At 39.2% G+C, this 13497-nt stretch overlaps 1 protein-coding gene across 1 annotated transcript in view; it reads right to left on the bottom strand.

Moving 5' to 3' along the window:
* Positions 1-13497, bottom strand: part of gabrb1 (gamma-aminobutyric acid type A receptor subunit beta1) — a 103496-nt gene that overhangs the window by 4323 nt on the left and 85676 nt on the right. The window contains exons 6-8 of the mRNA XM_075447946.1: positions 9052-9195; positions 4611-4763; positions 368-618 (exon numbers count right to left, since the gene is read on the bottom strand). Coding sequence (XP_075304061.1) covers positions 368-618; positions 4611-4763; positions 9052-9195 — 548 coding nt within the window. The remainder of the gene's footprint in view (positions 1-367; positions 619-4610; positions 4764-9051; positions 9196-13497) is intronic.

Here is a 13497-nt window from a genome sequence, read left to right on the forward strand (position 1 = left end):
TGACTTTGGTTCTGTCGACTCCGCCGTCTGGAAGAACTTTAAAATGAAAATGGCCGAGTAAAAGTTCCGTACCCTTCTCCATGTTTGGTGGATCCGCCGATTACTTTCTTTTCCTGTTCCACAGCAGACTTTTACAAAATAAAAGCCTGTGAGCAACAGACTTCTACAAAATAAAAGCCTGTGAGCAACAGACTTTTACAAAATAAAAGCCTGCGTTAATGCGCGATAAAATATTTATCGGCATTAAATATTTAAGAAGTTAACTCGCCCAGCCCTAATATATACACACCTCGTCCGTTTGAGGATTGTTCAACGGGTGAAAAATGCATTAATCTGACATCCAAACAGCAGTAAAACAGTTTCCCACCTGCACTTTGTTGCTCTCCAGCCTGTTCTTGTTCTCGTTGTTGGACTTGGCCTTTTCCGCCGCCTTCTTCTGCAGGTGAGGGCCGCGGCCGAAGAAGATGTAGTTGACGAAGGCGTACTCCAGCAGAGCCAGGAAGACGAAGACAAAGCAACCCATGAGGTAAATGTCGATGGCCTTGACGTAGGGGATCTTGGGTAGAGTCTCCCTCAGGTGGGTGTTGATGGTGGTCATGGTCAGCACGGTGGTTATACCTGGAGACAAGCAGAGTCAGGTTTTTACTTTTGCTGTGACACGAGAGAAGGAGCCCGAAATCTGCAGAGTTCAGCTGACTGAAGACACAAACCGAGGCTTCTAAAGAGCCCGAAACGCCGTAAAATGCTCAGCTGGCTGTAAGTAATCATCTCACAGGCTGTGATACAACCACAGGCTGCGCCCGGCTCGTCACGCTCGGTGATGCACCGCGTTTACTTCTGCCGCGCCACATTAAAGCGCCCGTTATGACCACAGGACATCGGTGCAGCTCAGCTCCAAACAATCAAGTCAAGGTGTAAAAGAACCAACCAGAACCAACCGCATGGAGCGGAAAAAATGGGCGAATAATAATCCTCGTGGAAGCACGCCAACGCCGGATGGAGTCCGAGTGTTTTTACACCTGCATTCAGAGCTGCTCACATAGGCTCAGATCACCCGGGATGGTGTTAAACCAGGTGTGAACATGGTCTAAATCAGCTCAGTTAAAGGTGCATTTCTTACCAAACTAATGACCTAAAGCAGAGATACTCATTGCAGCTCCTCAAGCTTTAATTGGTAGTAGCTTATAACAATATGATAACAATAACAATACAATTTTTCAGATAACATACAGCGCATACTGCACAGTATTAGGTATTTTTATTAAGTATTAATTAAGGCTTAATGGTGTTTCCTAAAGGGGGCACACTGTTAAACCTGGCAACGCAGGTGAAACCACCGTCACACTTGACCGCAGAGCCAGATGCAGGCACAATGGGTCGGTTTTTAACCCTCATACCTGATTTAAAACACAACTTAATTTCTGAAAGGGGACATTGTTGTCCCCTTTTAAAACGATATTTACAAGGGGACAAATAATATTTTTATATTATAATATAATAATATTGTATTATAATATATAATATAATAATATTATATTATATATTATATATTATAATATATTATATTTACTATATTATTATTATTATTATATTATCATAATATTATAATATTTTTTTCCGCTTTTTTTTCCCGTAGATCTTTTATTCCACTTCAGTTCTGATCATAACTACCAAGTTTTCAATTATTTTCAAAAATGTAACCCTTTAAATACTGGTTTATATGATGTAAACGCCAATTTCTGTAAAAAAAAAAAAACCACAAAAACTGCTATATTTTCAATATATAGAATGCAAAGTGGAATTGTTGAGTAGGGATAATTATGGTCTGGGATATGTCAATGATCAGCAACAACATTGATTTTTAGGGATTTTTAATTTTTTTTGCTATGTCTGATTTAAAAAAAAAACTCCTTAATTTCTGAAAAGGGACATTTTTGTCCTCTTTTAAAACGACCTAAAACATCATATATTAGTATTTTTTTCCACTTTTTTTTCCCCATAAATATTTTATTCCACTTCAGTTCTGATCATTACTACCAAGTTTTCAATTATTTTCAAAAAAATTAACCCTTAAGATGCCAATTTGAACTTTTTAGCCCAAATTTTAAGCCTTTAGGTGCCAGTATTTTCAAAATATGGAATGCAAAGTGGAACTATTGAGTAGGGATAATTATGATCTGGGATATGTACAACATGTTATTAGCAACAACATTGATTTTTAGGGATTTTTGATTTTTTTGTTATGCCTGATTTAAAAAAAAACAAAACTCCTTAACAAAAAAAAGGGCAAAAACCAGCACAGAAACCAGCACAGAAACCAGCACAGAAACCAGCACAGAAACCAGCACAGAAACCAGCACAGAAACCAGCACAGAAACCAGCACAGAAACCATGCTCACCTTGAATGTCTCACTATGATTAAAACAACAAACTACAAATACAACGTGAAGAAAGTCGAGCACATGCACGCCAGCTTCAGCTCTTCATGTGGGATGTTTTATATGTAGAAATGCGAGCTCCTTTAAAATCTTAAGTAGTTGTGAGTAAGTGGCTCGGCCGTGCTCCGGCTCACCTCGGCTTCACGCTCGCGACCCCTAATGGAAGACTAATGGTCATCATAAAGCCGGGAATTGATGGATGTTGGACTTGATATGCCTTCATCACCTGAATAACTCAGCGAGCGGAGAGGGCTTGCACCGCCTCGGATGTGGGATGAAGACTAATGATGACGGAAAACAACAAAAACCCAACAAAACTTCAACGTTTATAAGGGATAAACGGAAGGAAAATGCACTGCAAAAAATAGGGGTCTTCAAACAAGATAAAAAACACTAAAACTAAGGGAAAAGGTACTAAAAACAAGTGGAAAAATCTGTCCATGCAGCAGGATCATTTGACTTCTTAAATTAGGATTGTAGGAGTCTTGTTTCTAGATTGAACAAAGGCAGTTTTGTGAACAAACATTTGTCATGTGCTTAAAATCCAAGGAATAAAGTGTGTTTTCAGATATTTTCTATGTGACTCTTGAATCGAGCATGTTGAGTTTGTTATTGAATCTTAAAACAAGATTTATTTTGATGAGACTTTGGAGGAGAAACGTAATACATCTTATTTTAAGTGTTAATTGTCTCATTTTATGATTCCCTGCCTGTTTGAGACAAAAAAGTAAAGTTTTGCTTGATGTGTGATTATACGGTTAAAGGGATAATCCGGAGTAAAATGCACTTTAGATCACTTTACGGGATGTTGGGAGTACATACGTTGAGTTGACATCTAAATCATGTCATTCGGATGTGTTTTGAGAATTTCGATTTGACCGTTTTTAGCCAAAAGTCGTTAGCCTGGAAGTCAGAGGGGCAAATCATGTCACCGCTACAAAACGCTATTTTTATACCTCTTCTACAGCTCCAAACAACATAACACTTACGTGGTAGTGAGTAGAGGGTCCCTAAAGCCAAACCGAAGTGTCCCGAGGTCTTCATGTGGTCGGATAGAGAGTCCAGAATGAATTTAATCAAGCCAACCTTTCCAGAAATGTGTCTGCTGCAGCTGCCGCTACAGACCGTGGTGAAGTTGGTTTGATATTGGATATTCGACAGACATGAATATAAAATAGAGTGTGCATTCAATTGGTGTACAAAAAGGTGTGTGTGGTTGGTACTACACTCACTAGGTCACAAGGCTTGGGAGGTATTGAAAAAAAAAGACACCTTATTTCCTTATTGTGAATATCTTATGTGACATTATGTGTCTTCTGTGTCAACCAAAACAAACGCACATTTCAGCAGAAACTCAACATCTAACTTGAGGAAACATGTAGCGCTAAGTTTCCTAAACTCGTTTTTCCCCCATGGATAGGTGAATGTTTGTTTTTTAGGTTACATATGGGTTACATATGTTTTAAACATTTCCTAAGTCTCTTTTATTTTTTATTGAAGTTCTTGAATTTACCTGGATTATTTTAATTTAAGCTATTTTGTAATTAATTAATTCATTTTAATTTATTTTATCAATTGGATGAACTCTAATTTGCCTAAAGATGATTATTTAGTATTTTTGTCTGTCTGATTGAATGCTTGTGTTAACAAATAAATCAGACGTTACTCAACAGTTACTCAGTACTTGAGTAGTTTTTTCACCGAGCACTTTTTTACTCTTACTCAAGTAATTATTTGGATGAATACTTTTTACTTTTACTTGAGTACAATTTTTGGCTGCTCTGCCCACAGCTGAAGATCTTTCATCTTATTTCCAAGTGTTTATTTGTTTGTAACTGCAGATAAAAGATAAAGTTTAAAATGTTGGTTCGCTTTTTGACGTTTTCTCACTGACTTACTAACTTTTAGCCCCAATTTCACCTCTGATGAGGAAGGTCAGGGTGCCCCCGGGTCAGGTAAACAACAGAAGATGTTTGTGCAGACATGAGGAAACCAGGTCAAGGCACCAATGTTATAAAAAGGGTCTCAGCAGCACTCATAAAACTGCTCAAACATGAGTCTGAGCACTTTTTACAGCCGCTCAGGAGGAAAATCAGAGCTCTTAATGAAGCCGTAGAGCTAGAAGTCACTAAATGTTATCATTGACCTGCAGAGAACTGATGAGTCACTGACCTAATGCGACTCTGGCAGCCGAGGCGTCATAGTTTATCCAGAAGGAGACCCAGGACAGGATGGTGATCAGGGTGGAGGGCATGTAGGTCTGCAGGATGAAATATCCGATGTTCCTCTTCAGCTTGAAGCTCAGCGACAGGCGTGGATACGAACCTGTGAAATACAAAGTGCACGGCGGTCAGTGTGTGAGCCACGATGAAAGGAATCAGTACGAAGAAGCTCCCTTTATGCATTCAACTGGGTTACTGGTTTGGTTTGAGTTAAAACGTTCACTGGAAGATGGATAGATAGATAGATAGATAGATAGATAGATAGATAGATAGATAGATAGATAATCCCAATTTGGGAAATTGTTTTGTTGCAGCAGCATACAGTAAAAGACATGAAAAACAATTAAAGTAGTAAAAACAAGCAAATAGAATAGAATAAAATAAATATAAAATTAAATAAAATTAAATAAATATAAAATTAAATAAATATAAAATTAAATAACTATAAAATTAAAAAAATAATAATAATAATAATAAAAAAATAAAATAAAATAAAATAAAAAAAAGGTTAGAATGTTGAAGGTTAGAATGATCCAAATTTTAATCTCAACGAGGCAAGAACAGCGTTAAAAACAACAAAATGAACAACTGCATCCACGTGACCTCCGCTGCAGTGTTTATATTCATGTGGAAAAGCAAGTAAAAGGTGTTTTTTTTTTTGGTCTTTTTAGCTAAAACATAAGATTTCCGTTGCATTGCAACTGAAACATTATCCTGGTTATCCAGTCATCACAAGTGACATCCAGGAAAGACAATAAAACCCAATGATTCTGAGACATGCACGCTGATTTAACCCTTTATGCGGTCTTAACATTGTGTTTACTCCCTTTGTCCTACGGGTCTAAAATGAGCCGCCCTACCAAAGCCCCAAAATAAAGCAACTTAATTGAATTTTAAATCCAAAATCTATTTTGCATGATGAAACCACCTGTTATTTATCTATTCAACTCAATTCAATACATTTTTTATCATGTATTTTTTACCACAAACCAACTGTCAGTTGGACCAACAGTTTTCTTGTTTTCTCAGTTTCCTTTTACATAATAAAGGTTTATTATTGCTATTATATAAATGTGAAGTAATTACTTCTGAATTAATTATATTGAAAGGGAAAAAAACAGTGAACTTTTTTCTGCTGTTTAAATGTTTTTATAATTCACGGGTCAAAAATGACCCATAAGACAATCTTTGTGCCCTAGTGGTGTACAGCCCACATGGAAACATAAACAAAAATAAAGTGTGACTTTTTCTAATGATGGGGGCCCTTTAGGAAAAGTCATAACATTTCAAGTTGGAAAAAGATAGTTTAAGGTATTTTTTCTACAGCTTAACATGGTGGTGGCTCACTTTTGAGGGTTAAACCTCAATGGAAAATAAAGTTCCACCTTAAAAGCTGTCCATAAATATGGACCTGAGACCAAAGACAGGAGAAAAAGGGAAAACTTTATGATTATTAAGTGAGCCCGACAGGATTTTCGGTTGGTCACCATCTCAGGATGCGTTAGCAGTAGTTAGCCGTGGGATCCACCAGAGGGCGCTGTAGCCTCAGCTCGAGGTGCATCATGCACCTCATGATGAGCTAATGTTGGGTTTGCTGTGAAGCTGCCATAAAATGGAAGAAACCAGCAAACAAAAGCTGTCCCACGAGGACAAGCGGCAGCGAATAATGTGAGGGGAAGTCTATAAAATCAAATATAAGACTGTGTGTGTACAAAAAGAAAACAGAAAACAGAAAAAAAAGCAGCTGTTTTGCTCTACAAAACATCTGCAGACTCATGAGTTTCAGAGGAATCTTATTCCTCGTGTCCACAGACGGGATCAATCAAACCGATTATCACAGATAGTGATGATCTGGGATAAACGGATGCATGTCTGAAACCCCCCCCATGGTACCTTTCTTTGCTTGTGAGGTTTAAATTTGCCATTTTTTGTTGCGTTTAACATATTCTGAGTATATTAAATCAGGTAAAAGACACATTAGTGTCCCGGGGTTAAATATCCGGGGACCATAGCTGACAATAAACTTTTATTTTGAAGCAAACTGTGTGTAAAAAAAGCTCTCCGGCAGCATAATGAGCGTGTTTCACCTGCTTTTATTAAATCGGTCTTCAGTCTTTTTCTCTGGCGTTTGGTTTGCTCAAACATCTCTAAAAGAGAAGAACTTCTTATTCTTCTTTATTAAATGCTCTGGTCCTTCCAGAGGTTTTATTCTGTTTCTAATTATTCATCTGATGTGCGGAACCAGAGAACTTTAATAACTTTACTGTTTTAAATGATTTTATTGTAATTATCTGGGATTTTCAGCATGTTTTAGTAGGTTTTATCCTGGTAGAAATAAAGTCACTAAAGTTTATCGACTAAAGTCAATAAAATCCCTCTTTTTGTGAGCGTTACATTTTGTTAAAGGGGCCTTTTCTTTTCCAAATGTTGCCGTTTCCATCAACGTTCTCCAATGTACAGCTTTAAAATGCAATCAAAAAGCAGTGATGGAAACACAGCCAAACAACTACGAGCTGGTCCATGTATTTCAGCTGAATTCCCTGCTCAGACGCCATCTTTAAGCTGCTTTAACGGTGATTCTGTGGTTCTAAAAATCAGGATTTTATTAGAGCAGAGCGACCGTCTGGAAACGCTTTCAGTGAGCCGACTCGTAGGCTTAACGGGCTGATTTTCAGTCCCAGTTTCAGACAAAAGAAACAGAAAAATACTGAACGAGTTAACTCGTTATTATCGCGTTAACTTGTTAATTATTTAACGTCGATAAATATTTTATTATATTAAATATTCGCGCATTAACGCAGGTTTTATTATTTATTTTCTCATTGTAAAAGTCTGTTGCTCGCAGGCTTTTATTTTGTAAAAGTCTGCTGCTCGCAGGCTTTTATTTTGTAAAACTCTGTTGCTCACAGGCTTTTATTTTGTAAAAGTCTGTTGCTCGCAGGCTTTTATTTTGTAAAAGTCTGCTGCTCGCAGGCTTTTATTTTGTAAAACTCTGTTGCTCACAGGCTTTTATTTTGTAAAAGTCTGTTGCTCGCAGGCTTTTATTTTGTAAAAGTCTGTTGCTGTCTGCTGTGGAACAGGAAAAGAAAGTAATCTTTGGATCCACCAAACATGGAGAAGGGTACTGAACTTTTACTCGGCCATTTTCATGTTAAAGTTCTTCCAGACGGCGGAGTCGACAGAACCAAAGTCATCTGTAAACTCTGCCAAGTTGAATTGTCTTCTCAGCGTAGTAGTTCCAGTCTAAAATATCACTTAAAGGCAAAACACACAACTGATAGCAGCAAGTCATTCAAGGAAACAGACAGTGGAGCGAGGCTTCTACATAAAAACTACAGAAAGATGCTGATGTTAAAAGTGTGTTTGCACAACAAATGTTATGGCACTTTCATTCATATGGCAGCACATTTAAAATAAAGCTAAATGCTAAAAGCTATACGCTACTTTTGGATTCATTTTTGGATTCTGCGTACAAATGAGATTAATCGTGATTAATCAGGGAAATCATGTGATTAATTAGATTAAAGATTTTAATCGTTGCCCAGCCCTAAAATAATATGTGAATGAGAGCAGCTTTATTTTATTATCCAGCTGGATTCTGAAATCAGCTGCCATTTTCTTTTTAATTCCTCTTTTTTCTCCGGTTTTCTTGGCCCAGGCAGGCGAGTGATCGCTTTCTTTACGCTGAACGTGTCACTTCCTTTCCGGCTTTCACAGTTTCATGTTATCTGCTGCTTTGGCCTTGAAGTTAATTCAGCTGCGGTCAGAGTTTGTGATCACAAACTTTCAAACGGTTAAATCTTAACGATGGCCGTCTGGCTGCGTGAGACCTGAGGAAGATTTTCACGTTGCGTCTCGTCTTGTTGCATCAAATAATGTGAAGTAATACAGAATAATACAGTCTCAGCAGCAATAAAACCAGCTTCATAGTCAGTTAAAGTCCTGGAATCATTGGGCTGAACTCAACACTGAGTCCTGTGCTGATAATCACGTCAACAGAAGTCAAACTTTGAGGCATTTCGGCCTTCAGTTCATTTCTTTATAGGAGAGTTGAAACGGAAAGCTGCTTGACCTATTTCTGCTGCCAGTTTTAGTTTTATTTTGTTCAAATTATGAACGATAGAAAGCCTTATGGGCCCAACAGCCACATTTATGAGCTACAAAAAAGCAGAATGACCCTGCACATCAGAAGCCTTCAGAGGACATCGCACCTAAATGCCTGTTTCTGAGGGCTGGGGAAACATCGGTGGGAGGTGATCAGTGAATAAAAGAGCTGCAAAGGCAGCAGCATCTTCAAAATAATAAGCTAATTAAAGCAATATGTCAAGACAAAGCGGGGCAGTGGCTGTAAAATAACTCCAAGAATCCCTTTCAATCAGGCGGAGCGTTACCTGTGGCAAACACAGCTTTGGTGGAGAGCGTCTGGTAGTCTATGATGGAGAACTGGGGCAGCTCGATGTTCTCCACCCCGGTGACGGAGCCGCCGTTGCTGCCTCCCTGCCAGTAGAACTCGATGTCGTCGGTGGTGTATCCGTCTGAGAGAAGATAGATAGATAGATAGATAGATAGATAGATAGATAGATAGATAGATAGATAGATAGATAGATAGATAGATAGATAGATAGATAGATAGATAGATAGATAGATAGATAGAAAGATAGATAGATAGATAGATAGATAGATAGATAGATAGATAGATATATAGATAGATAGATAAATACTTTATTCATCCCAATTTGGGAAATTGTTGTGTTGCAGCAGCATACAGTAAAAGATATGTAAACAATTAAAGTAAAAACAAGCAAATAGGATAGAATTAAATTAAAATTAAATTAAAACTAAATTAAAAATAAAATAAAATAAAATAAAATAAAATAAAATAAAATAAAATAAAATAAAATACAAATAATAATAATTAAAAAAAAAATTAAAAAAAATAAAATAAAAAAATAAAATAAAATAAAATAAAAATAGTGATTAAGAATTAGCACAACAAGGTCAAACTGAACTGAAGCAGCAGGAACGGACATTCTGGTGAGATCTGAAGTGTAACGCAGGGAGGTTTAGGAAATGTAAATGTTCTTTATTTCTACAGCCCTTTACAGACGATCCTTACAATGTTCCAAAGTGCTTTACAGCAGGCAGGTGATAAATAAAGAGAAGGAGAAGTAAAAACAATAAAAGAACAGTGAAAGCAATAAAATACAACAAAATAAATAAGATGAAAGTGTCATCATACTGCTGGGTATCAAAGCCATCCTAAATAAGCAGGTTTTTAACCCGGATCTGAAGAGGCCCGGGTCAGAAATAAGACGCAGCTGGACGGGGGGCTTATTCCAGATAGTGTTGTGACGTTCGCGAACGAACCGGTTCTTTTGAACGGCTCTTTGATATGAACGAAGGGAGCCGAGTCGCGGCAGCGCGGGAGCCGTTCTATTTCTCGTTCTTTTTTTGCTTTTTTTTTTTTTTTTGTTTTTTACTCATGCGTGTTTCACACAGCTCCCAGGGGATTCCCCCCACATAGGACAACTACGAGTAGGGGGGGGGCACAGGCAGCTTGCACGTGCCCTTCACATGAGCAGTGAGTGTCTGAAGCCTGATTTATGCTTCAGACGCAAAGCCTCTGACGCTCGGACGCAGAGCCTCTGCGCGCGTCAAAATCTTGGCCACTCCCCCACGCAGAGGCTCTGCGCGCGTTGTCGTGCACCTCAGAAAAATCCTGACTACGCCACAGACGCACGCAGACCACCAACGGAGGTGCGCAGACAAAAGCGGCTGTGATTGGTCCTCGGTGTGCCTTTCCGGTTGTCTGTGTGGCTTCCTCCTTTGCATTTTCGCCAACTCCAATAAAAGAAGCTGTTCTTCTTCGATGTCGAGCAACTCCAGATCCATATCTTGCATACACTTTTTTTTTTTTTTTTGAAAGATAAACACTTCCGCCGGCGCCGCCGAAAGTTCTCGTCACCGCCCACCGAAATTCTCGCGAGGGGAAACTGCTCTGCGTCCCGAGAAATTCCAGAGCGAGGTTGCAGAACCATAACATGAAAAGTGGTTCGCGACCAGAGCAAAGCAACACGTCGAGACGATAGACGCAGAAGTATAATCCGATACACTGACACTTCTGTCGGCGTGGCGCCGCTGACACGCGCACACATAGAACGTGAGGGAAAAGTAATAAAGGAATCTAGTCAGACAGTCAGTCACTCATTGCTGCAGAAAGGGAAGCAGCCAAATTTGTTTCGAAATGAGCCAGAGAAAGAGGAGCAATATTGGGACCACTTTTCAGCTGAGGGGGATACCAAAGCTAAATGTAACTCATGCATCTTATGTATGATTTCTGCCGCATTCCCAAATGTGTGCAGGACTTTGCGTTTGTAGAGTAACTAGAGACGGTCAAATAGGACTAAGAAAATCTTTTGAGTAACCATGGGTACGAGCGGACATGGCGGAAATTGATTATAAGCATAAAATACATATAAAAAATAAATAAATAAAAGAGCCAAAGGAGCCAGTTTTTTGAACGGCTCTTTGAAAGGAACGAGCCATAAAGAGCCGGATCCCCCAAAAGAGCCATAAATCCCATCTCTAATTCCAGAGCCTGGGGGCAGCTTTGGGAAAAGGCTCGGTCTCCCCAGGGTTTGTGCTCTGACCTGGGCACTGATCTGTTGACCCGTACTGTAAGAGCACAATCATGCTGAAGTGTTTTCACATGTGTCCAGTTAGGAGTGAAGACGACAGATTATGGTTCTGATGAGCTGCCCACGAGTGGAAGATCAGATAAACTGAGTCCCTGTTGGAGATGTAACCAGATGAAATGACTGAGAACTGAGAGCAAACACCAACAAAGACACTAAAACACTTTCCTCTTCAAAAACAGCAAAAGAATGAAACTGCATGATGGAGGGGAACAGATATTTCAAGAATAAACTATTTGTGATGTACAAAACCGTTAAAAAACTCCTGATTCAGCCTCAAAAGGCAGCCCACATCCAAAGAAGAGCTTTGGGATGTCCTTCAAGAAGCCTGGAGAACTATTCCTGAAGACTCCTTAAAGAAAGGACAGAAAGCTCGTCTGAGAGGGTTCAGGCTGTGCTGGAGGAGAAAGGAGCTCAGAGCAGATATTCACTTTAAAGCTGCTCAGAACTGAACTAACTCTGGTTCTGCCTCAGATTCTGGGTATATGTTCATGTTGGAACATGTTTCAGTGAATCTCTGCAGCTGTTACCATGGAAACATCTGCAGATATTCACTTTAAAGCTGCTCAGAACTGAACTAACTCTGGTTCTGCCTCAGATTCTGGGTTTATGTTCATGTTGGAACACGTTTCAGTGAATCTCTGCAGCTGTTTCCTGCTTTTAGTGGAAATATATGAAGAAATGAGAATGAATCGATACTTTTGTGTTTCATTTTTTGCTATTTTTGATGATCAAAACTGTGATTATTCATTCATATGTATCACAGGTCCTGTATTCACTCAGAGTTTGATGAAGTTTAACAACAAGGTGCATTATATGCCTGTAATAAGGTTATACTTTAGATGTTTCCGATGACTCAGTTTCACTTTGATTCACTTTAAAGCTGCTCAGAACTGAACAAACTCTGTTTTTAACCTCAGATTCTGGGTTTATGTTCATGTTGGAACATGTTTCCTGGAAATAATAAATAAATAAGGATGAGCTCGAGACTTTTAATCTCCTAATGGAAAAAAGTCTCATCCTGTAACTGTCCATCAAACCCTGGTTATACGGCTGTTAAATCTAAAGCAGGCCGGTCATGTTCTGCTCAACAACTGGACTTCTTCCAGTTTCCCACAGGCTGAACTGGACCAACAACAAAGCCCCGCTTCTCTGGGCTCGGTCTACCGCCTGAAACCGACGTGAGGCCGGCCCCCCCGATGCCCTTTCAGCTGTAAGACCACTTTAATTGGGCCGGCGACTCTCTCTTTTCAGACTCTCCATCTTATCTTCACGCAGCTGCGAGAAATCTGGGAATTAGCTGCTTATCAGGAGTGGAAGAGCTTCCATTATGATTTCAGCCCGTTTTTCTCATCCACTTCATGTACGGGATGTGAAGAATGCCACATAATGGGGGTAAAGTGGGCAATCTAAGTCCTTTAAAGGTGCAATTTAGCTCCAATAAAACCAGTCGGTGTGAATGTCTGATATCTCTTTTATCAGCAACTTTAATTTCCTTGCTCAGAGATACAGATGTTTCCTGAATGTTTCCTGAACCGTTCAAAGGATTTCTCTCCAGCGTGAATCTTAAGGTGGACGATGACGAGTAAGAGCTAAAACCACGACGTGTTGCACCCGGAAAGTGTTGCTGAATCAATCCAGATCATCGTGTAGACGTCTGAGTAAAGCCGATAACTTCAGGCAGCTGTGAGGTTATGAATAAAGAAGTTTCATTAGGAAGACATTAAAGGGATAGTTCGCCTCTTTTGACATGAAGCTGTGTAACATCCCATATCAGCAACATCATTTCTGAACATCTTCTTACCCCCTGCTGCGTCCTGTGAGCAGAGTTCCAGCCTCGTTTTGGTGTTGATGAAGGTAGTCCGGCTAGTTGGCTGGGGTTTAAAAAATAAAGCGTTTTGCTTCTCAGAACAATATGCGTTAAGGTTAAAGTGTCTCAACCTAACCGTGGCGTGGCTTTTCCTAAACCTAACGAAAATGCTGAAGAGCCTCAACATAACCAAGAGGTTTAATTGGCTAAAGCTAACCCAGAACTGTAAGTGACTAAATCTAACCAGGACATTGTCTCTCCTAAACCTAACAGAAGGATTTAAGTGCCTAAACATCAAGAATCAAGAATCTTTATTGTCACTATGCAGGCAA

This window comes from Odontesthes bonariensis, chromosome 17, assembly GCF_027942865.1.
Source record: "Odontesthes bonariensis isolate fOdoBon6 chromosome 17, fOdoBon6.hap1, whole genome shotgun sequence".
NCBI lineage: Eukaryota > Metazoa > Chordata > Actinopteri > Atheriniformes > Atherinopsidae > Odontesthes > Odontesthes bonariensis.